Consider the following 26,363-nt stretch of genomic DNA (forward strand, 5'->3'; position numbering starts at 1 on the left):
CTTTAGCTGTAATTTTGAGGGTTAAGGGAATATAGTCAATATACTATATAATTTTTTTCTAGTCTCTGGATGCAAGTTTTATTTGTGTTGGTACATATTTGTGTATTTTCAATTTTTGACTACATTGTTTATTAGCATTACATCTTACTCTTGCCTGCCATCTGGTGGTGCCACTTACTTTCTTTGGATCATCACCGTGCACTAAATTGGCACTTTGTCACGAATGCAGCCGCAGATATGGCCCAGCAGGCACCTCCATGCTGCTGGCGCGGGGCGGGCGTCCCCCGGGGACGCAATATGGACCCTCTATACCACAGAGGGGGACCCAGGCCTAGCCGGACTAGGAAAGGGCAGCGACCGGGATACTGTGGCAGCTGAGCACGTGGACAAGGACACGTAGGACTTGATGACACAGCACAACTTCACGTATAAATAAAGTAAAGTTTACTTAAAGTAAAGTCACAGTACATAGACAAAACCAGGACACATGAGGTCATCAGGACATCAGGACACATGAAGTCATCAGGACACGAGGTCATCAGGACATCAGGGTACACGAGGTCATCAGGATACACGAGGTCATCAGGACATCAGGACACACGAGGTCATCAGGACATCAGGACACACAAGGTCATCAGGACATCAGGACACACAAGGTCATCAGGATACACGAGGTCATCCAGACACAGACAGGACATCAGGGTCACCCACAGGACATCAGAGTCACCGGCAGACATCAGATGGGATTTGTTTGGTTCCGTGTAAAGTATATCCAACACGACCTACAGGCACCACTGCAGTCATCCAGCTCCAGGCACTGGTCATCAGGTTCCAGACTGCGGTCATCAGGCTCCTGGACCTAGGAAGGAACTCAAGCGTGATGGTGCTAACACCGCAGGATTTCTGGGCCTGCATGGAGCTAGCAACGCATGGTAGTCAGAGCACAGCATAGTAAATGCTCAGCAGGAACACTGGTTACAAGAGTCTCAGAGTCACTGGGTGCAGGGCTCCAAACACAGAGGGATTCCAGGAACACAACATAGCAGACAGTTCAGACATGGTCAGGTACAGGACAGGTACAGGATCAAGGATTCAAGCCTGGATACACCACCTCCAGGGCAGGGTGAATTTAGACAGGGTCAGGTACAGGACAGGTACAGGATCAAGGATTCAGGCCCGGATATACTGCCTCCGGGGCAGGGCGAGGGAACAGGATCAGGGATTCAAGACTGGATACACCGCCTCTAGGCCAGGGCGAATTTGCACAGGGTCTGGTACAGGACAGGTACAGGAGCATGGATTCAGGCCCGGATATACTGCCTCCGGGGCAGGGTGAGGGAACAGGACAAAGCAGGAATCAAGGCAGGGAATTTGGTACCATAACCGAGACAGACGAGGTCCACAGACACGAGACACACATAGCAAAGTCCAGGAGCTTTGTGAGTTGTGAGTAGCTCTGGCCCTGCCCATAGGGCAGGGGAAGTTTATAAAGGAGCTGCCCCTCAGCAATTGGCTGGGGACAGCATTTCAAGTACACACATTAACCCTGATAAAAGCAGGGGAGGTGTGGCTGCGCACGCCCTAGACACACACAGAAACCATTGCAGCACAATCAGTGCAGGAACTGCAGCTTAGAGCACCTGGCCATTGCTGCTAGCCAAGACACACGTGGAAAGTCATGCACCAGCTGCAAATGACCTCACAACCCACAGACAGCTTCCACAGCGGTGACCAGTGACGGCACATGCGAATGGTCAAGCAGCAGAGCAAAGACCCAACACCACATGTGAGCTACGCAGCAGAGCAGGGAACCGAGCAGGCTCCTTACAGGGGAAAAGGAGTAAGGGGTTAAATCAAAAAGCATGCACTGTCACGCCGACAACCAGATACAAACAGAACGGCGTGACACACTTTTTTAGCATATTTTTAAATTATTTCTAAAAAAGTATTATATTTTTATTGTTCATATTACACCTCTCCTTATATGTTCACTCAGATGTCATCTAAGTATAGTTTTCGATTGTTTCCAAGGACTCATCGGTTTGCATGGCCAAGTGCAATCTGAATATCAAATCAAGCTTGGTCATGCAACGATGTAACAAATGTTGAAGTGGCTCTCTTAGCTTTCACCTGGTTCTCTGGAAGTGAAGGCCAGTCTGATATTGTGACATGGTGCACAGTCCCAAAGACTAACATTGGTCCAGTGCATACTAGGGTGACCGCAAAAAATCGATGTCGGAATTTTGTCCATCTGGACCCCACAAAACGATTCCCCTTTCCAGATATTGAGATAGCCAAAATTTGAGCTCGATCAAACGACGTTGACCAGTGCCGCTCGTCGCTCAAAGTTTGAAAAAATCCAAATTGAGGTTTTTTAAGATTTAGGTATTTTGCATAGTCTGTTAGACTATAAAAAATGTGACAACAACATTGCAGAAATAGCCCTGACCAAATTTTCGAACCATTTTTGGTATTTGAATGCAGAGTTGGTGGGATTATCGTTTTTTGATCCCACCATTACAGACAATGAAAAGTTGTTAATGGCTAATAAATTGGCAAAATACCTAAATCTTAAAAAACCTCAATTTTGATTTTTTCAACCTTTGAGCGACGAGCGGCACGGGTTAACGTCGTTTGATCGAGCTCAAATTTTGGCTATCTCAATATCTGGAAAGGGGAATTGTTTTATGGGGTCCAGACAGACAAGATTCCAACATTTTTTCCCCCCCATATGAGATCCGGTCACCCTAGTGCATACGCTCGTCTGCACCTACTTTAGTACACATAAAAAGCTAGCAATCTGTAATGAAGCACTTACAATGTAAAGTATATAACACTGCATAAAATGTTACTGTATCTTCCACATGGATAGCTTTGCTTCTATAAATGATGGTTGTCGTCTTCTTGTACCACGCAAAGTAAGTCAATGCAGTACACATTAAAATGATCTAAAGATTTAGTGAGTTTACTATGCCATATGCACTTGAAACAGGCAAATGCATTTTCATTAATGAAATTCAATCTACCAGCATATTGTTCCACTCTTCCCATTTAAGTCAATCTAATTGCTGTTTTAAATGTAGTAATAGAGTTTGATGTCATGCTATTAATTCTGGCCCTGAAAGTGTGGAGACATCTGGCTCAGAAAATATTTTAGTACAATTCTAAGAAATAATTGGTATAGGGAAGGAGTATGAAGGATCTTATATTCTTAGTGAGACTATCAGGCACATAGTCATACCGATTCTCACAAGACCAGTGTTCTGCTGATGATACCATCACTCAAATTGGAATCTGATGAACTGTGTGCTGTATATATAGAATTAACTTGAGTCTTACTAGCTCTAGCACCAGGGGACTAAGGGCATGATTTGCAGTAGACAGTTTTATATTGCTTGTAACCCTTTTCTAATGTTATAAAATATAGTATCTGGATGTTACATATTATATAGATGCACAGTAAGGCTGTAAAACACAGATCTATCAAGTCCAACCTATAATCCTACACTTTTAATAACAAGGAAGACAAACCCCTTTGATGTCTAAATTCCTTTCCAACTAAATGCACTGTGTCAGAATAAGGCTACATGGTGATGTGTCACATGACAACAGAATCTGTGTCACATTGTGACATTGCATTTAAGGATTTCCTATAGTGTTGCAATGCAACTTCCTTCGACTGCAACACACAGCTGCAAATGTTTCCATATGAGTTGAATTTTCCGACACTGGCCACAAGTAACATGATACACTTGCCGCAGAATTCAAATCAAGTCGTGTGTCACATGTGAACTTTGTTGTTTAATTCAAAACAAAATCAGATTTAATTTTCAGAAAATTACGGGTGCTCAAAACATGTCGCCTAAATCCCTAAATCAATTCTTACCTCCAGAAATCTAGCAATCATAATATTATGTCTTAGCATCAGTTTTGCAATATACAATACAGTAACCTCTTCATGTACCTTTTTTCATAAATGCACTTGATTTTTGCTCCGGTGGTCAAACTGTTTAAATGCCACTGTCAATGGATTGACAATGGAATTTAAATGTGTAAACAGCAGTGGTTGCTGTTGTTAACCCCTTAGTGACAGAGCCAGTTTGCAGCTTAAAGACCAGGGCAATTTTTACAATTCTGACCACTGTCACTTTATGAGGTTATAACTCTGGAACGCTATAATGTATCCCTCTGATTCTGAGGTAGTTTTTTCATGACATATTTTACTTCATGTTAGTGGTAAAATTTCTTCGATTAGTCTTGTGTTTGTTTATGAAAAAAATGGAAATATGGCAAAAATTTTGAAAATTTTGCAATTTCAAAACTAAATTTTTATGCCCTTAAATCAGAGAGATGTGTCACACAAATTTCTTAATAAATAACATTTCCTACATGTCTACTTTACATCAGCACATTTTTGGATGCAAAATTTTTTTTTGTTAGGACGTTATAAGGGTTAAAAGTTGACTAGCGATTTCTCATTTTTGCAACAAAATTTAAAAAACCATTTTTTTTAGGGACCACATCATATTTAATGTCATTTTGAGGGGTGTACATGACAGAAAATACCCAAAAGTGACACCGTTCTAAAAACTAGACCCCTCAAGGTGCTCAAAACCACATTCAAGAAGTTTATTAACCCTTTACGTGCTTCACAGGAACTAAAGCAATGTGGAAGGAAAAAATTAACATTTAACTTTTTTTGCAAAAAATTTACTTCAGAAACAATTTTTTTTATTTTCACAAGTATTAAAAGGGAAAATGAACCACAAAATTTGTTGTGCAATTTCCCCTAAATACGCTGATACCCCATATGTAGGGGTAAACCACTTTTTCAGCACACGGCCGAGCTCGCAAGGGAAGGAGCCCGTTTGACTATTTCAATGCAGAATTGGCTGGAATTGAGATCGGATGCTATGTTGCGTTTGGAGAGCCCCTGATGTTCCTAAACAGTGGAAACCCCCAACAAGTGACCCCATTTTGGAAACCAGACCCCTTAAAGAACTTATCTAGATGTGTGGTGAGCATTTTGAACCTTCAAGTGCTTCACAGAAGTTTATAACATAGAGCCATGAAAATTAAAAATAATTTTTTTTTACTCAAAAATTATTTTTCAGCCCACTATGTTTTATTTTCAAAAGGCTGACAGGAGAAATTGGACCATAAAAGTTTTTGTGCAATTTGTCCTGAGTACGCTGATACCCCATATGTGGGGGGGAACCACTGCTTGGGTGCATGGGAGAGCTTGGAAGGGAAGGAGTGCCGTTTTGGAAAGCAGACTTTGATTGAATGGTCTGCGGGCATCATATTGCGTTTGCAGAGCCCCTGATGTGACTAAACAGTAGAAATACCCCACAAGTGATCCCATTTTGGAAACTAGACCCCCGAAGGAGCTTATCTAGATATGTGGTGAGAACTTTGAACCCCCAAGTGCTTCACAGAAGTTTATAAACGTAGAGCCGTGAAAATTAAAAATAATTTTTTTCCTCAAAAATGATTTTTTAGCCCACTATTTTTTACTTTCCTAAGGGTAACAGGAGAAAATGGACCACAAAGTTGTTGTGCAATTTATCCTGAGTATGCTGATACCCCATATGTGGGGGAACCACTGTTTGGGTGCATGGGAGAGCTTGGAAGGGAAGGAGTGCCATTTTGGAATGCAGACTTTGATGGAATTGTCTGGGGGCATCATGTTGCATTTGCACAGCCCCTGATGTACGTAAACAGTGGAATCCCCCCACAAGTGACCCCATTTTGGAAACTAGACACCCCAAGGAGCTTATCTAGATGTGTGGTGAGCACTTTGAATCCCCAAGTGCTTCACAGAAGTTTATAACTCAGAGCTGTGAAAATAAAGTCTTTTTTATTTCCACAAAAGTGATTTTTTTAGCCCCCAATTTTTAGACCCCCAAAGTTGGTAAATAGTGGAAACCACTCAATTATTGCACCAACCTAACCCCAACACACCCGTAACCCTAATCCCAACCTTAAACCTAATCCCACCCCTAATCCATAATCCTAATTCTAACCCTAATCCTAATTTGCCCTAACCCTAATTCTAACCCTAGCCCTAACCCTAGCCCTAACCCTAGCCCTAACCCCAGCCCTAGCCCTAACCCTAGCCCTAGCCCTAACCCTAACCCTAGCCCTAGTCCTAACCCTAGCCCTAACTCTAGCCTTAACCCTAGCCCTAGCCCTAACCCTAGCCCTAACCCTAGCCCTAACCCTAATGGAAAAATGAAAAAAAAAATATTTTCTTTATTTCATTATGTTTTCCTAACTAACGGGGTGATAAACGGGGGGGTTATTCACTGTTTTTTTTATTTTGATCACTATGATAGATTATCATAGTGATCAAAATGTATGAATGGAATCTGCCAGCTGGAGCCTGCAGAATCCCGGCGGGCGCACTGCGCATGTGCCCGCCATTTTCCCTGGATCCAAGATGGCGGCACCCACCGGAGGACGTTGGCGGGACTCAGGACCACCGGGAGGGGACCCTGGACCACGGAGAGGTACCGGGGGATCGGGGACCCTCTTTCTCTCTCCTCTGATGTGCAATCACAACAGAGGAAAGAGAAATTAAATGCAAAATCGCAGCTTTTTTTGCGATCGCCGTTCTAGGGTTAAAAACGACGATCGCAAAAGCGGGGTCGGTAAAAACCAACCCGATTCATGTTCTCTGGGGTCTCGGCTACCCCCTGCAGCCAAGACCCCGAAGAAAATCCAACACTGAGGGACGCTATTTACTTACTCCACAGCGCCGTGAATTTACTGCGCTGTGGTTTAAATACCCTTAATTACTGCCATTAAAAGGCGTATCAGCGGTCATTAAGGGGTTAAAATACAAGTTGAATAACACAATTGAATAACACAATTGACATCTCTTCAATGTGGTGCAAGCTGAGCTCCTGGACCGTCAAAAGTACCTGATATATGACATTTTAAAACACACATCAGGAAAAGTTTAAAGTTTTATCCAACTATTTAAGATTTATCCAAGTATTTTAAATTTTACATTTTTATTTGAACATCTGTAATTGTTGTAATGAATGAAATAATAAAAACTTGTTTCTTGCAACGATCCAGTGCTGATGCTCAAATGATTGTTGGTGCCTTTATTTACAAGTGATCAGCATATAATTGCTGCAGTCAACAAGTGACCTTAGTGGTCAAGTGCCATATAACTGTCACTTCAACATGATTCCAATCATATGGTATGTGACTGCTGCAGCTACTGATTGATCTCATGCTCTCTGCTTCTAAATAAAGATGAAGAAAACAGGATCACTGGGAGGAAAAGACATGCAATGTTTCTTTTTTTAAATTTATAAGAACTGAAGCAGTTTTATTTTTTATAAAGGTTGGATAACCATTTAATATTTTTATTCTTTATAAATGTGGAAATTGTCATTCCATTTATGCAAAACAAATACAGTGGGGGAAAATGTATTTAGTCAACCACCAATTGTGCAAGTTCTCCTACTTAAAAAGATGGGAGAGTCCTGTAATTGACATCATAGGTAGACCGCGACTATGAGAGTCACAATGAGAAAACAAATCCAGAAAATCACCATGTCTGATTTGGCAAGATTTATTTAGCAAATTATAGTGGAAAATAAGTATATGGTCATTAACAAATGTTCATCTCAACATTTTGTTATATATCATTTGTTGGTAATGACAGAGGTCAATCGTTTACTGTAATTCTTCAAAAGTTTGGCACACACTGTTGGTGGTATGTTGGCTTATTCCTCCAAGCAGATCTCCTCTAGAGCAGTGATGTTTTGAGCCTGTCACTGGGCAACACAGACTTTCAAATCTCTCAAAAGATTTTCTATGGGGTTGTGATCTGGAGACTGGCTAGGCCACTCCAGAATCTTCATATCCGTCTTACGAAGCCACTCCTTCGTTGCCCTGGCGGTGTGCTTGGGCTCATTATCGTGCTGAAAGATCCATCCACGTTTCATCTTCAATGCCCTTGCTGATGGAAGAAGCTGTGCACTCAAAATCTCATGATACATGACTCTATTCATGCTTTCATGCACACAGATCAGTCATCCTGGTCCCTTTGCATAGAAACAGCCTCAAAGCAGGATGTTGCCACCCCACTGCTTCACAGCAGGTATGGTGTTCTTTGGATGCAACTCAGCATTCTGTCTCCACCAAACATAACAAGTTTTGTTTCTACCAAACAGTTCCACTTTGGTTTCATCAGACCATATGACATTCTCCCAATACTCTTCTGGATAATCAAAACGCTCTCTAGCAAACTTCAGATGGGCCCGAACATGTACTGGCTTAAGCAGGGGGACATGTCTGGCACTGTAGGATCTGAGTCCGTGGTGACTTAGTGTGTTACTGATATTAGCCTTTGTTATGGTGGTCCCAGCTCTATGCAGGTCATTCACTAGGTCACCCAGTGTGGTTCTGGGATTTTTGCTCACTGTTCTTGTGTTCATTTTGACCCAATAGGGTGAGCCCCACATCGAGGGAGATTATGAGTGGTGTTGTATGTCATCCATTTTCTTATTATTGCTCCCACAGTTGATTTCATCACACCAAGCTGCTTGCATATTACAGATTCAGTCTTCCCAGCCTGGTGCAGGGCTACAATTTTATTTCTGGTGTCCTTTGACAGCTCTTTGGTCTTCACTATAGTGGAGTTTGGAGTGTGACTGTTTGAGGTTGTGGAAAGGTGTCTTTTATACTGATAACAAGTTCAAACAGGTGCCTTTACTACATGTAATGAATGGAGAACAGAAGAGCCTCTTAAAGAAGAAGTTACAGGTCTGTGAGAGCCAGAAATCTTGTATATTTTTATGTGACCAAATACTTATTTTCCACTATAGTTTGCAAAATAAATCTTGCCAAATCAGACAAGGTGATTTTCTGGATTTGTTTTCTCATTTTGACTCTCACAGTTGTGGTCTACCTATGATGTAAATTACAGACCTCTCTCATATTTTTAAGTGGGAGAACTTGCACAGTTGGTGGCTAACTAAATACTTTTTCCCCACTGTAATTGTGAAGCTAGTGTGACGGACTCAGCTCCTGCTGAGGCCATTTTTTGAGTGGACCCTCTGGGTCATGGCACCCACCCACCGAGGGCGAGCTTACCTTGTGAGAATCCACCCCCTATACAGGGAGTGTCAGGAGCAAGACCAAGGGGGTGAGCCACCACGACTGCTGGGACCAGACGGCCGGCTCAGGGGACACTAGACAAGTGTCTGACGACAAGGACGAGCAGGAAGCAAGACGAGACAAGACGTAGGTGCAAGGTAACTTCATTAGGATAACATACAGTGTAAACAAGCAAACGTGCACGGTGCGCGCGTGGGCACGCCAAGGTCCATAGAATGGTACGTGCCAGGTGGCACGCCTAGGTACAGGTATCGGCACGATGGCATCGGACTCCGGACTGCTGGCAGCGATCGACATCATCAAGGCATCAGGCTGCGGACATCAGCTCCGGACGTCAGGCCGCAGTCATCCAACTCATGATCTCTGGCAGCGATCGGCAGGTTCCGGGCATCCGGCAGGCAAACCAGGTTCCAGGCAAGGAGGCACGACAGATATCCGGGCATGGTGCATGATAGGGAACACGCTGAGGTCCAAGGCTAGGTGCGTGTGTAGGGGACACGCCAGGGTTCAAAGCTAGGTGCGTGTGTAGGGGACGCCAGGGTTCACAGACAAGACACGGTGCGTGTGTGGAGACACGCCAAGGCATGAGACAGAGCACGAGTGTAGACACACGCCAAGGCACAAGGTACGAGACATAGTGCGTGTGTAGAGACACGCCAAGGCACAAGGTACGAGACAGAATCCTGAGCGTGCAAAGGGCACGCCAGGGACAGATGAGGCAGAGTCCTGCGCGTGCACAGAGGCACGCCAGGAACAGGGTTCAAGGACCAGGTTAGGACCTGTGCGTGCAAGAGGGCACGACAGGGTACATGGCCAAACCTGCGCGTACTATTATAGAAGCACGGGGAGGTATGCCATGGGCAGGCAAGGGCCTGCATGTGCTTTAGAGAGCATGCAGAGCACAGTGCGGAAACAGCGTGAAGTGCAAGGGAGCACAGAGGGCACGGCTGGGGCACTGGCTAGCTGATCGGGCTGCGGCACAGACAGACGGGCAAGACTCCAGCGAACCCGGCTGAGGCATGGCAGGCGACACAGCTGTCACTGACCGACGAGCACGGCTGAGGCACAAGCAGGCGGGCACGGCTAGGGCGCGCACGGCTGAGGCACAAACAGGAGGCTAGGAAGGCCAGGCACATGCAAAGAGCATATGAAGAAACAGAGCAGGGGAAGACAAGACGAGAAACAAGGCAGGGCTTAAGCAGAGTACAGAACCAGGAACGGAAGCAGATCAGAGCAAGAACAGAGCTAGCAGCGGAGCGTAGGCCGAAGCCCAGAGCCGGGCCAATGGAGAACCTTGGGACTAGCCTAGAAACGTGCAAGAGAGCATAATAGGAAAGAGTCTAGCAGCGGAGCGTAGGCGAAGCCCAGAGCCGGGCCAAGGGAGAACCTTGGGACTAGACATGGAAAAGAGAGGAGGAAGGGTGCGTGTGCCAGGGAGCACAACAGAGCACTGTAGGAGAGAGCGAGGCAGAGCAAGCAAAGACCATAGGGAGGAACAAGGCAGAGCAAGGCAAGGTACGGAACAAGGCATAGCGAAAACAGGCAAGGCAGAGAAACAGAAGGACTACAAGTCCAAGCAGGACAAAGACGAACATGGCACAAGAGACAAACATAAGACAAGGCACGGGACAAGAGATGGAGTACGAGCACGGAGCGTGTGCAGAGAGGCACGACAGAGCAGAGTGCAAGGGCACAGAATAGAGGGAGCACCCCACAGACCAAGCAGCCATGCAGGGACACCACACAATACTCAGGCCCTGAGCAAAGGAAGGGGCGGCCTGATATAGGGCATAGCACCTCCTCTTCCAGGTCAGGACCAGGGGAGCACTTCCGGGTTCAGATCCACAGGATAACAGAGCACAGTCACATGATCAGAGTTCCAGACATGACGAGACGACTGCAGATCCAGTGCTGAAACCTAGACAGGTCACATGATCAGAGTTCCAGACATGACGAGATGATTACCGAACCAGACAGTGCAGGATCTTTAGGAAACGTCACATGATCAGCGTTCCAGACATGACGAGATGATTGCAGAACCAGACAGTGCAGGATCCAGGCAGGGACACATGATCAGGGACTCTAGACAAGACGAGAAGATCACAGAAGGCAGAGCAGAAACGCAGGCATCCTGCAGCTCAGACATGAGGTGAGTGTGCACACTGCTCTAGTGAACATGCAGGACAGCAGACAAGATATGCGCATGCACATCGCTCCAGGAGTTCTTGAGACAAAACAGACATGGCAGACATGACAAACATGGCGGACATGACAGCTAGAGCCTGCACAATAATCATTCTTCTATAACACTTGCATTAGTGATTTTGCATTCAACAGCAGCTTAGACCATGGCACATTTCTTGCTGCGCTGTACACTTATATTGCACTAGCTGAAGAACCCGGCGCTGCCCGGGCATTGTAACTAACTACGGTTAGTTATAACAAATTATAAAGATTATGTATATATATATATATATATATATATATATAAAAAGCTGAGTGTATAGCCCCGCCCACTCCGCATAGCCACATTCACTATAATATCTCACATCATCCCATCAGCCAGAGCTACCTGACTACTACCCCTAATATCCCACATCATCCCATCAGCCAGAGCCACCAGACTACTAATATCCCACATCATCCCGTTAAAGCCACCGGACTACTATCCCTAATATCCCACATCATCCTGTCAGCCAGAGCCACCGGACTACTACCCCTAATATCCCACATCATCCCATCAGAGCCACCGGACTACTACCCCTAATATCCCACATCATCCTGTCAGCCAGAGCCACCAGACTACTACCCCTAATATCGCACATTATCCCATCAGCCAGTGCCACCGGACTACTACCCCTAATATCCCACATCATCCTCACAGCCAGAGCCACCGGACTACTCCCCCTAATATCCCAAATCATCCCATCAGCCAGAGCCACCAGACTACAACCCCTAATATCACACATCATCCCGTCAGCCTGGGGTCAGAACCAGAGCGCTGAGTGGAATGGTTCTAACTTCCATACCGGTGATCCCTTTAAGAGAAGCCTGGGATCAGAACCAGAGCACTGAGTGGATTTGCCCTGACTTGCATGCCAATGATCCCTTTAATAGAACCCTGGGGTCAGAACCACAGGACTGAGTGGAACGGTCCTAAGTTCCATACCGGAGATCCCTTTAAGAGAGCCTGGGGTCAGTACCAGAGCATTTGAAGGAAATTGCCCTGACTTCCATACCGGGGATCCCTGTAAGAGAGGACTGGAGTCAATACCAAAGTGCAGATTGTATTTGCCCTCACTTCCATACCGGGGATCCCTTTAAGAGGTGCCTTGGGTCAGAACCAGAGTGCTGAGTGGATTTGCCCTGACTTCCATATCAGGGATCCCTTTAAGAAAGCCTGGGATCAGAACCAGAGTGCTGGATGGATTTGCCCTGAATTGTATATCAATGATCCCTTTAATAGAACCCTGGGGTCAGAATCAGAGCGCTGAGGGATTTGCCCTATCTTCCATACAGGAGAGCCCTTTAAGAGAGCCTGGGGTCAGTAACAGAGCATTTGAAGGCAATTGCCCTGACTTCCATACCGAGGATCCCTTTAAGGGAGGCATGCGGTCAGAACCAAAACACTGGATGGATTTGCCCTGCCTTCCATACCGGAGATCCCTTTAAGAAAGGCCTGGATTCTGTACCAAAACGCTGAGTGGATTTGCCCTAACTTGCATACCATTGCTCTGTGCTCCTTTCTGGGGGGCAGACAATGGCTGGGAGCTTATATTCCCGGGGATGCTAGATTTCTCCCACCATGTCAGTATCTGCTGAGGTGTTGTCAAGTGGGAAAACTTGCTCATAGCAACCAATCACAGCTCAGCTACTTTTAACCAGCTCTGGTGAAATGAGAGATGCTTAGTGATTGGTTGCAAGGAAAACTGTTTCTCATAGCAACCAATCACAACTCAGCTTCTTTTGAACAGCTCTGGTGAAATGAAAGATGCTTCGTGATTGGTTGGTGATACACACATACATACATTCAGTTTTATATCTAGAGATTCTGTAGCACTGGATAAGGAACTCTAGGAGACAGCACAAACTATGGCTGGTCCATCCTGCTACAGAGAGCAGAATACCTAATGAGAATAATTAAAAAATCAATTATTGTTCAAAATTTGGCATACTAGATTTTGGGGGACTGGAGAGAATTTGCATCAAATTTTGTAACTTTTTAAAAAGGTAGCAATTTATGAATCAGGCAAAAACATCTGGAATTCCTGTATTCTGAAAATAAAAGTGGAAAAACAAACCCAGCTGTGCATAAAATAGATAAACTTCACAAAAGGCGCAAATAGACTAATAAAGTGGGTGTAAACAAAAAAGCCAAAACACACAAAACTGGAAGAAACAAGTGCAAGTGCAATGATGAATCACGGCCTTTAATTTCTAATTGACCTTTCAATGTAAGGTATTCTTTATAAACCATAAGTTATACCTTGAAATCAGGAGGAGCAGAACAGGTGCAACTGCATTATATAGTCATGGCCAAAAGTGCTGGTACCCTTAAATTGTTCTAAAAAAATAACTATTTTTCCCATGAAATTATTACAATCACACATTTTTATTTAATTTTTTTGTATTTATTGGAACAACACAAAAAACAGAGAAAAAAAGGCATAGTGAACATAATTTCACACAAAACCCCAAAAATGTACTGGACAAAATTGATGGAACCTTTCCAAAATTGTGAGACCTCTGTTTCAAGCATGTGATGCCTTTTCAATCTCACCTGTGGCAAATAGGTGTGGGCAAAATGAAAATCACACCTGAAACCAGATAAAGAGGGAGAAGTTGACTCAATCTTTGCATTTTGTGTCTGTGTGTGCCACATTATGCATGGAGAACAGAAAGAGAAGAAGAGAACTATCTGAGGAATTAAGTATCAAAACTGTTGGAATATATCAAGAATCTTGAGGTTACAAGTCAATCTTCAGAGATTTTGATGTTCCTTTGTCCACGGTGCACAATATAATAAAGAAGTTTACAATCCATGGCACTTTAGCTATTCTCCCTGGATGTGGATGACAGAGAAAAAGTGATAAAATGTTGCAACGCAGGATAGTCTGGATGATGGATAAGCAGCATTCAAGTTCCCAAGAAATTCAAGCTGTCCTGCAGGCTTATGGTGCATCTGTGTCAGCCAAATTATCTTTCCACATTTGAATGGAACAAAACACTATGGCAGGAGATCCCAGAGGACTCCACTTCTGACACAGAGACATAAAAAGCTAGACTACAGTTTGCAAAAATGTACGCGAGTAAGCCAAAATCATTATGGGAATTGTCTTCTTGTGAACAGATGTGATCAAGATAGAGCTTTTTTGCAAATCTCATCATTCTACTGTTTACCAAAAATGGAATGAGACCTACAAACAAAAGAACACAGTACCTACAATCAAATATGGTGGAGGTTCCTTAACTATGTGCAAGGCATCATGAAATCTGATGATTACCATAGAATTTTAAGTCACAATGTAGTGCCCAGTGTCAGAAAGCTGGGTTTGCTTCCTAGGGTTTCCAGGAAGACAATGACCCCAAACACATTTCAAGAAGCACCTAGAAGTGGATGGAAGCAAAAGTGATGGAGAGTTCTGAAGTTTCCAGCAATGAATCTGCATCTAAATCCAATTGAACACCAGCAGAGAGGTCTTAAAATTGCTTTTGGGAGAAAGCACCCTTCAAATATGAGAGACCTGGAGCAGTTTTGGAAAAGAAGAGTGGTCCAAAATTCCAGTGAGAGGTGTAAAAACTTGTTGATGGTTATAGGAAGCAATTGTTTGCAGTCATGTATTCCAAAGGGAGTGCAACTAAATATTAAGCTGAATTTTCCAAGAATTATGCCTAGCTCATTTTTTTGTGAAATTATGTCCAATTTGCCTTTTTCTCATTTTTTGTGTTGTTCCAATACACACAAAGGAAATAAATGCGTGTTTAACAAAACATGTGTAAGTGCAATAATTTTCTGGGAGAAATACTTCATTTTCAGGAACAATTTCAATGGTGCCAATATGTTTGGCCATGACAGTATGTGTTGTCATTCAGAAGAAATGACCAGATATGGTTGTTCCAGAACATAACAACTGATTGTCAAGGGTTTGAGAAGATAACTTCCAGGTAAAAAAGAGTTCAAGTCTTCTTCCTCTCTGAAGAGGCAATTTGCATATTAAATTTCCCAGTGGAGCACTGCAAGGCGAGTAAGTCTCCTTACCTTGGCATGCCAGAGCTGGTATGTCACTCTCCACAAGAAGAAAATTTTCCCCTTAATTCTAAGTCCAGAGTCTTTCACCTAGCCAAATCAGTTCTCATACTTTGCACTGACGAAGGGCAATACCCAGAAACACAATGTCTGCAAACTGAGATTCTGATTTAGTGAGTTCAAGTCCTCTTCCTCCTTGAAGAGGCAATTCGCAGGTAAAAAATATACATTTCATAATACAATCTTTTAAAAGTGAGAGAAGCGAATCAATTATGTTAATGACTCTTGGATCAAACTCTGATCTGATCGCATGAGAGAATCGAAACACATTGTCAATTATTAGCAACATTTCTCAATCTTCTCCATTCTGTGAGTCCTTGGAAATATGACTGTACTATGATGTTTTCCATGCAATCATAGACTTGAAGTTTTCTGAATGCTGAGCTCTATATAAACCCCACACCACAGATTGGCAGCTTTCTGCATACACTGTATATTGTCAGATATCTGCTAATCATTGGTGAGCCAAGGTTACACAGAGCAAGAGAACTACATGATACAAGACAACTGGTCCTTTATTAAAAATCTCCTGCTGATACAATACTGATTTTATTGAAACTACAACAAGCAGTCCAATCAATCACTGGAATCAAAATCTTTGCCCCTACATCATGCTGCTATTAGATTAGATAGGAAAAACTTGTGTGCAGATTTCATTTAAAAGGAAGTGGTCATGCTGAAAATGGCATCTGATCTGCAGGCAGAATTTTATAGAGACAGAGGAGCTGATGAGGTTGATGTATATCTTTGTTGTGGAAAGTATTTCCATGAAGCGTACATTTTATTTATGAAATCCCTGGTGTTTTTATGAATCTGAGCCCCTTGGGAGGTCCTACTCACTGATTTACATTGTTTCTTGTATATACGTGTATGGAAAGTTAACTGTCAATCTCTAGTAAGACCACACATAGGGAAGTAGTAGTAAAGTACAAGATATACTGAATCTGCTTTTTCAGTAAAACTTGTTTTTTTTTTAATTGAAATCCATGGTGGTTGTATAGATTGGAATCCAGTGGGTGCTCCTATTTAGCAGAGTATTTTTTTGTATGCAGTAATACACAAATTGTGCAGCAATAAATCAAATGTTGTGCAGTAACAAAAGTTAAAAAACAACTAAAGATACCAAGTTGAAAGCAATAACCTTGAATTCATGGAAACTTGCATTGTATAAGCTACAGTTATGATTATAGAAAATAAGTACAAGTAGTGTAAACCAGGGTTCCCCAACTCCAGTCCTCAAGGACCACCAACAGATCATGTTTTCAGGATTTCCCTTGTATTGCACAGGTGAAGCAATTCTCACCTGAGCAATACTAAGGAAATCCTGAAAACATGATCTGTTGCTGGGGCTTGAGGATGGAGTTGGGAAACCCCGGTGTAAACAATTGTGGGATAATTATGCAGAATTAACTAGTAACAGCCACAGTATCTTTTTCTTTGATTTTGTGGCATTATTCTCCTGTGATCTGTCTCATTGACGGTTCTCAGCACTGCTGAATATGCCAGTGAAGTACCCTTGTTGTAACAGCTTTGGACAATCGCGGGCATGTCATTCACACTTACAGAGACAGAGCAGTACTCCTTCCTGAGGATTCCATTCAGCCAGAGGTGGCATGTTATTGTTAGGAGTCAGATTTCTGCCCTGTCTACGCAGAGATCTAGACCCTACATCCTGCAGTCTCCTGCTCTCCGTACACTGCAGGAGAGATTGCAGAGGAGATTGCTTTTCAACATCTCTCTCCGGAGGCTAAGTCCTTCATCACATCCTCTGAGCATGCTCGTGGGACAATCTCTCATTGGAGCTCAGCAGTCAGGTGCTCAGGTCCTGCTCCTGATTCCATTGGTCCAGCTCAGGGTTATGGAGACTTCTGGAAGGTCCCGTCCGGTATAACAAGTGTGCATGGCCGTTCCGCCATGCGCTAGTATTTTCATACTTGCTGCTGTGTTTATGGTGATGGATGCTTGGACTGGTGACTGACTTATTAAGAAACCTCTTCCCTCTGATAATACGTCTGTGTGAGTGTTTGGGTATCAGCCACTAGCAGCGCTAGCGCCAGCGTGCTTAAGCACCATCTACTTCAGCAGCTAGCGTCCTGCATCACGCTTGCGACATAGCGGTGCTTTCTCTGCGGCTCAGTTCACGCCGCGCTGCGGTAGCAGTCCTGTCGGGCGTTCGCAGTTGTGACTGCCACACACCTTACTTCATGGTAGGTCTAGACGGAGTAGTCCTGTTTTTTAAGGCTACTCCTGTGACCCAGAATACCGTGTCTGTATTGCTAGCTGTCTGTAACCTTGAACAGACTCAGCGTTTGTATGCTTTATGCCCGCAGCTCTGTGAAATATAACAGAGCTTGCTACAGTGCACTAGGTGCAGTTAACCCTGTGCACACTACCGCCATAGTGCTCTGCCTCTTCTAGCAGCGGTTTTTCCATCCACCGCACGTTGGACCCCGAGTGGCGAAGGCACTTTATTTATATTTTTATTTGGTGCCTTCAGCCACTCCTAACAGTTATAGTGAACAAAGAAATAAAGATTCTCGGTTTCGGTAGTCATTCTGGCATGTTTTGTGCTTTTCAAGGAGGTATCTAAGCTCACGAGCAGTTCCACTTCAGCACTTTGAGGCTTAGCCAAAAGAATAGGGCCTAAAAGAGTTGCTAGATTTTTGAAGTTTGCTGAAGAGGCAAAATATTTCACTTTTTTTGCAAGATTTTGCTGCGGAGAATAACTATATGTTACAAACCCTTAAAATCTCAATACTCAAGGTCTATTTCTGATAGATCAAGATCACTGCCAATGGTGATAAATCCAGACTTTATATCTGCATTATTGGACAGATTGCAAAATGGCTTCCCAATGTCAATCATCTTTTAATCTAGAATGAACAGTCACTCAAGAAAGTTATGAGGCTCCTCCTTCACCTCCACGAACATGGCTGTTAAGCCCCTCTTATCGGTAACATAGAGATTATGTCCCTTGCTTCTTTTTGGTCAAGATGTTCCAGAGCCGCAAGCAGATCCAGAATTCAGATCAACACCCTTAAGCTGACTCCTACCACATGGGAGTACAGTAATGCTTTCTGCGAGTGTCGATGTCCAACCTCCCAAGATCGGATCTATGTCAAGAATATTGGTAGAATTTGTCTAAAGTGCTTTCTGATACTTGCTGAAGACTGACAGTACATTGACCAGAAATGTCATGAATCTCAAATTGTGCTCCAAGCAGAGAAATTTCAGGTTACCAAAGTAAGAGCTATTGGCACTTTTTTTGTGAAGTACAAAACTAAAGCCTGCCAAGACCACAGCACATCCTCCACCAGTGCATTCATAAATTCAGTCCTGCAAACCTTGAACATTTCAGGAAGACTGACTAATTCATGATTATTCTCCTTAGCTCATGTGTAGTTCCCTGGTTCTGACTCCAGACACGTGGAAAAAACTGCAAGTTGAAGACAGATTCTGAAGCATGATATTCAGTTCTGGAACTGTATTGCAGACACTAATCCATGCTAGGTTTGGCCTGTGTACGCAGCACAATATCTTCAGAAGGGGTTAAGGCATACTGCCTTGGGCATTTGTCAGAGTGCTTGACCTCGCTAATTCTTCCAGTAGGGACCACAGTCCTGCCTTTTCACCTGTATTTAAGGATGCTCCATCTGTGACAATCGATGACATATTCTGTAAAATGAAATTGGTTGCCTTGTAAAGTACAAGTTATACTGAACTTGCAGTTAGGCTGAATCTGTTGTTCAGTAAATGTATCTTTTTATTTATTGAAATCACTGGTGGTTGTATAGATAGGAGTCCATTGTGCTGGCTTATTCATTGACTGTCAGTCTTCCCTGTATAACTATGCATGCAGAAATAGTTGTCAATCATTACTAGAACCACACACTGGACTCCTATGCCTGCAAATAGCATAGTTTTATGTATAAAGTACAAGTTATACTGAATCTTTTTCAATAAATCTATACATTTATCATTCTGCTCAGCATCTCCTTTTCTGTACCACACTGTCCTCAGATCAGAAGACATGCACAATGTGATAGGTTCCCTTTAACTTTGTACTGTGACCAACCATGATCATGTACAGAAATCTATTATAAGTTGCATTTTAGCTACTTTTAGGCTTATCGTACTTTTCTATCAATATTTACTATATATCCTACCTGTTTGTAGTTTAATCTTAGTCTTGAGACTAGATGCAGAATATTATCCTCTGAAGGTTTCTACAACTATATACAGAGATAAAAATAGTCTGTACCTTACAAATCCATATCTTATATATTTTTTAATATCATGTGTCTGTACATTTTCACTCTGGCATAGTAGAAATTAAATAGCTGCAACAAGCATTACGAATCACTCACAATAGATAACACAACAGGTCATGAGGATTCTGCTACTGGAGCAGATTGACTGCTTATCTCAAATGAACATGTGCCAATCCTGTGAGTATTCAGAGAGTTGTCTACTGGAACAGGTCAGAATTGTACAATGAAAATGAAATGCGACTCTAATAATGGAAAATTGTAAAAGATAATCAGATGGTATCTGTGAGAATTACCACTGCTTATGTTTTCTGAGAAATAAAAAATACTTGGGTTGAATAGAAATCACAACACCATTGTATACAGTGTTTGTATGGTTTTCAGAAGAATGTGTATTGATTATTTACTCCTGAGTATATCGATTAAAAACAAGTTTATATCATCCACACATTTCCAAACATTTTCATTCAAATGTGAAACGTGTGCTCAATTCAATGGCTTTGGCTCTGTTTCCATCTGTAATGGTGGATCTGTTCGGAGCTTTCTTTATTGCCAGGTCAAAATTGTGGGAAAGAATGGCACTGCATTCTTTGTTATTTATTAGTTCAAAATGATAGACACTATGATGGCACTAGACACCCTATTTTAAAAGTCAGTGAGGACTGTTGACACCAGTGGCGTCCATCCTATAACAGAGCCGAACCAATAATGGATTACGGTATTCACTATATTCTGTGAGCATAGTAAAAGGCCTTTTAAATTTGGCATTCTTCTCAGAATAACAATAGTGTCATCTTCAGTGATATTCTTACTGAAAAGAAAATCTGTGACATGGTCCTAAAACTCAAGGGTTTTGGATAAGGATAATATACTCATTCATTTTTTTTATTACTGGTCACAATTTTGTTGTATGCCCTCCTCAAAAAACTTATATTGGATACTTGAAAATAGTTGAATCTTTATCTTCATTTTTTGAATGCTAAGAAATTTGCTTTGGCTTGGAAAAACAGTGCTGGACTTCACTGAGGTGTAGATATATCTTAACAGATACATGGTTAAAAGGGTTTTCTAAAGTAAATAAAATGTTACACACAGGTAGCAATAATACAGATAAACATGGAGATAAAATATCATCAACCTTAAACTCCCCTCTTTTACAGTGATGTAAGCATGAAACTCACTGCTGTTTTCTATATTTCTAGGTGATAACATCACACATAACCCATGGGACCAATGCAGCAATCAGCAATTTACTGGTTAGTAGTATACGACACAAGACCACTGAAGCCAGTGATTAGCTGCAGTGGTTCTGTGAGGTATAAGGACCGTGATGACTGAAGCCAATATGACAGAAGAGTAGTGGGAAGGATCAGGAAAAAGCTGCGCGAGAATGGAGGGAAATTAAAGAATGAATATCTCTTAATTACTTATTTTGACTGCATTACTTCCTGTGGTCAGGTTTTCATCAACCTTGGAAGACCAGAAGTTTACTGCCCAGTTAGGTGGACAGGTTTAAGCATGACTTAACTCAAAAGGTAGACTATAGGAGTTATATTCACTTACTCTTTCACACAGAAAATTAACCAAATAGCTGCCATATTAATCTATATCAGCAAATTTTCTAATTGTAATCTACATTTATGGCAAGCAATTCCTAATCTCGAATATAATTTAAATCTTTCTAGAGATTCTCAGAACATGAAATGATGGCATTTACCAGGGCTGGTTTTACAATTTCTTCCACTGAACAGCACTGTATGCTAAATCATCTTATCACAAAATGCTTGGCACAGCCAGAGAACAGTAGATTACATTCTTTCCAAAAAGGAATTGCTATAAGTTGCACTTTAGTTCTAGAGCCCCTTTAAGATGTCACTATATGTCTTGAAGACCCATGTATTGCATTGATATTTTCTGGTTTATTGAAGTTTTTTCAGCCGATGGTATTTAATGTTATCTTCAACGGCAAAAAAATAGCTACTTTTCTTAGCCACCGCTTAACAAGCTTCACTTTAAACATATTCAGTTGAGCCCATTCAAAAGAAATAAGTGCTCAAGAAGAAAAGCACTCATCCAATTTGTTGTTACAGATCCATTCCTCAAATAAGTGTTTCACAGCACGCTGAGCCACCTCTTCAGATTGCTCCTAGTACCATGGTTAAGTGAAATGGCAATGAAGATATAATCAGGGCACACAAACATGCTTATTACTAGATCACATGCTGCTATTTCTTAATGATCCACCCTACATGATCCTCTGAGAACATTGCATGATGGCAAACAAAACAAAAGACTCAAATGAGAATACCTGACTATGATTACTGTGCTATGAAGCTGCAGAGGTGCGAAGAAAGATAGCTATGTTTGGGAAACTATTGCAGTCTAGCATGAAATTCCAGAAAATTGCTTCGCTTGATAAAGGTTTTCACTTAAAGGTATTCAAAGTTTCTTTAAAGGGTTTGTTAGGGACTTTAGCATTGATGGTCTATCTGATCGGTGGAGGTGTGACACCTGGCACCCCTGCCGATCAGCTGTTCCCTGTGTTGGCAAGAGTTGATTTGCTCGTAACAACACTGAGAACAGCTGATCAGCAGGGCTGCCAGGTGTCGTACCCCCACCATTCAGACTTTAATGACTTATTCTATGGATAGGCCATCAGTTTTAAAGTCCCAGACAACCCCTTTAAGTCCACTGAACAGTAGTGCACGCAAAATATGTTAGGTACAAATTAGAAAGTGGAAATGTGACTGCAATTTAGTGTCTTACACTCAATGCTTGTTCTTCTAAACCAAGCTTATCTGAGCATCTTAGGCTTCTACAGTGCATTATCTATGGGTAGCGCAGTAGTACCACACAGAGAACTGCTACACCGCTATATTAGGTTCAACTACACTGTGGTTGATAGATCAGAACACAATTTGTGTAAGGTTAAACAATGAGTTTAATGCATTATTCAGTTCTAAAATGAAAGAAACCCTAAGGAAACCCTAACCTACCCAATTTTAATTCAATGATGCCAGTTGACACCTAGTCAGGTTTTGTTGCAAATATGAGTGTAGCTTTGCAGTTTTTTGCAATTAATCTCTTACTGTGTGTCTGCATAAGTAAAGCTTTGGTGCATTTCTATCACACACTGGGGAAGACTTTCTATATGAATGTGCCAAAAACCTGACAGAAATTATGCCAAAAATGGTGTATGTGCATTGAACCAATGTTATGCATTCTGGAAACCTTTTACACCTCATTATTTTTATAAAATGTTTATTTAAATGGGGTCATGAAATGGTGTGGCTGAAATAATAGTGTGCAGCGGGTTTGACAGAAAATAATTGTGTAAATATGGTGAAGAATATGTCTGTAGGGTATGCACTTTTCCTCACATAACATATCTACCACATTGTTTTATAACCATAACTGGGATTGAAAAATAATAGGCAAAAAGCAAGGTGCATCAAAAGTAAAGATACACCCATTTAAACTGCAAACTGTTTGGCAAAGGGTGATCCAATTTTAGGAATAAGATGTGGTAGAAGGGGAAACCTGTTAGGTCATTTGTATGTGACTCATCAATCTAGTTAGAGAATTATACCAGAAAAGCAATGGGATGCATTATATTTTGTGTTCTCATGATAAAACTGTGATTTTACTGGTTAAAACAATTAAGTTATCCCAAGCAGTACATGTTAGATCATCCTCATTTCTGGTGATTGAAGTACATGTGACGTCTCGGAAGAATCCAACTAATGCCTCTGAAATAAGCCACCTAAATGAGTTGATGGTAAGCACTCTCTACCTTATTATGATAAATATTTACATTGCTTTATTTATACCTGGGATCTGATCTTTCCTATGTAGAGATTCACTCTTTCAAATAGGCATTACCGTTCACAAAGGTAATGTGGTTTGGGCTGAACAGGTGCAGTTTATTGCTTTCATAAAACTTCAAGGGACTCAAAACCAAAACAATCAGCATCTTCCATATGGTGATCTGCAGCTCCAATACACACAGACTGCTCAGCTTTCCTAGCTGATCCATGCAGTCTCTATTCAGAGAGAGACTGTGGCATGTTTCTCTCCCAGCTATAGCTCACATTTTAGCTGGTCATTCACCAGCTTCAGCACATTCAACTCTGCTCAACTTGCAATAGACTGAGACACCAAAGTGAGCACATTTCCTGATTCTTACTCAAAGCTAGCTAGGTGCATCTATTTAAGACCTCCAGTGCTAGGATCTATCCCTAGCTTACCTGGCTTTGCCACACCTTCTTACCTGCATTGGAAATCCTATCAGCATTGCTACTGAAAAACAAGATTTTGTCATGTTTCCTTCAAAATGTGTTGCATAAAACATATGCACATTTAATCTATACTCTAAAAATTAAATTCATTGATTTTAAATTGGGTAATATAAAGTAGTTGGTAAATCTATAGCTAATACATGTTCAGGGTAACACAAAGAGATAACTGCAATGTGAAGACAGTTAATCAAGAATTTGACTCATTGCCAATCTTCCTATCTAGTATAATAACATAAAAAGTGGGGCTTCTTACCTTGATGTTAAAGGCTCCTGGTCTTCCCACTTGATTGTAAAATGACAACTGATCTTTCACAGATGAAACCCACAATGTCAACTGATTTAGCTGGAGTTCATATAGAGATACATTTTTTAACTGGTCTTCAATTTCATTTTGCTTGTCTTGTAGATCTTTAGACACCTAAAACAAAAAAAAACAGTCACATTGTACATGTCAAGCTTTCTTCTTGGTTCTTCAAGAAAACTTTTTAAAACTTCAATTGAAATATCAATACATAATAATGTTAAACATAATAATAATCATTGTCATCATCAGCATTATGACTTCTATTATATAAATACTAAGATATCCTAAATATAATAATTATTACAGAAAAATCTGTGTAGCACATTCAAATCTATTTTGACATAAGTATTTCTAGTTAATGTTTGGCAAATCTTGTACAGGGCTATGTTCCATGATCTTTGTAGATACCATACAATGTTGTTTAAAAGAATTAGTTTTGTAAGATGTGACATAGTATTTTAGGTAGGCCATGACTGTATAGCTTTGTTTCATTGCCACGATAAAGAGTGGGTATGTCAATATTATGAATACATAGAAACTCTGATTACATTCTTTCATTGTCCTCTTCTTAAAAATCTAATGGTTATGTAAGTAAAGACTAGCTTAACAAGTACCTATAACCAATGTGGTGGTGCTCTTTTTATTTACGAGAACAGCAGGCAGTCTCAGACAGATGAGTTTTCTATAGACAACCTATTAACATAACAGGTCCTAAGAATTCATAAAGTTCCCCCAAATGACCTGACTTTCTAATAAAAGTCAGATTGGAATTTTTCTCCTTGCTGAATAGTAACATCGTTATATTGGCTAACATTCATTAACATTTTAATAAAGTAGATGTTAATGCTGGATCAGCGCAAAGAGTAAGATCCCACAAGATCTCGCTTTTTCACAGTAAGGAGTTCTTTTGCTAGAAAAGTTGGGTCTTTTAGGGCAGGGTTCCCCAACTCCAGTCCTCAAGGCCCACCAACAGATCATGTTTTCAGGATTTCCCTTGTATTGTACAGGTGATGCAATTATCACCTGGGCAATACTAAGGAAATCCTGAAAACATGACCTGTTGGTGGGCCTTGAGGACTGAAGTTGAGGAACCCTGTTTTAGGGGGAAATTAATTAAACTGCAATCCCTTTTGTTAAGATATGTCATTTAGAAAATACACCAGTCTAGCAATAGGTATTCCTTAAAGTATGAATAATCTTAATAAATATGTTAACAAGGATGTACCCAGCCATAATATTTAGCAGGTTTTTATTCAAGGGTGGTCCAAATAGCTTTTTGGCTTAAATCCATACAAAACAGAATAGGGCAGCCAAAGTACAGCAGATCTGGTTACTTAAGATTCAAACACAATCACAACAGGACACATGTCTGCTTGTACAGCCCAATTCGCCTAATAATTGCATTTTAATCAAACTACAGTGTTTGCTCCTGATTACAACATTCTCTTTTACAAATAAATCACCTATTAGGCCATGTGTTACTTTTGCCATGAAGGTAAAAAAAACTTTAATGTGCACTGAGAACCCACCACTTGTGGATTAGTACCAATATCCTTAGCAATAGCAAGTATGCTTCTTAAAATTGACTTTAAAATTTTCATCACGTTTATTATTCAGCACAGTTTTTTGTGCTGCAATTAAAAAAATGCTCTTTTCATTCGCACTAGATGAAAAATTTTTGCTAATTCTGCAACAATTTGGAAATACAATCCACGCTTATATGGGTATTCCCATTTCCAATATCCTATCCCAAAATGTAGTTGGTGTAATAACAATAATATTAGCAAATACCTCCAATTAGAAATGTAGTATAGTTTTTCTGATTCGCTATGTCTCTTTCCTCATGTGCAGTCATTGCAAGACCTTAGGTATCCATGGTTATGACCACGAGCAACTGCTGTCACTTTATCAACTGATGTAACCATATATACCTAAGGTCTTGCAATGCCTGCATAGGATGAGACATAGCGAATCAGAAAAACTATATACAGTTGTGGCCAAAAGTATTGACACCCCTGCAATTCTGTCAGATAATACTCAGTTTC

The 26,363-nt window shown here is 41.5% G+C and overlaps 1 protein-coding gene across 8 annotated transcripts in view; it reads right to left on the reverse strand.

The window, feature by feature from the left end:
- Window positions 1-26,363, reverse strand: part of DMD (dystrophin) — a 3,834,938-nt gene that overhangs the window by 1,450,763 nt on the left and 2,357,812 nt on the right. For all 8 annotated transcript variants that reach the window (XM_073550686.1, XM_073550687.1, XM_073550688.1 and 5 more), the window contains one exon: window positions 24,268-24,432. In XM_073550686.1, the coding sequence (XP_073406787.1) occupies window positions 24,268-24,432 (165 nt within the window). The remainder of the gene's footprint in view (window positions 1-24,267; window positions 24,433-26,363) is intronic.

This window comes from Dendrobates tinctorius, unplaced genomic scaffold (assembly GCF_039654945.1).
Source record: "Dendrobates tinctorius isolate UK_male_01 unplaced genomic scaffold, ASM3965494v1 ptg000166l, whole genome shotgun sequence".
Classification (NCBI taxonomy): Eukaryota; Metazoa; Chordata; class Amphibia; order Anura; family Dendrobatidae; genus Dendrobates; species Dendrobates tinctorius.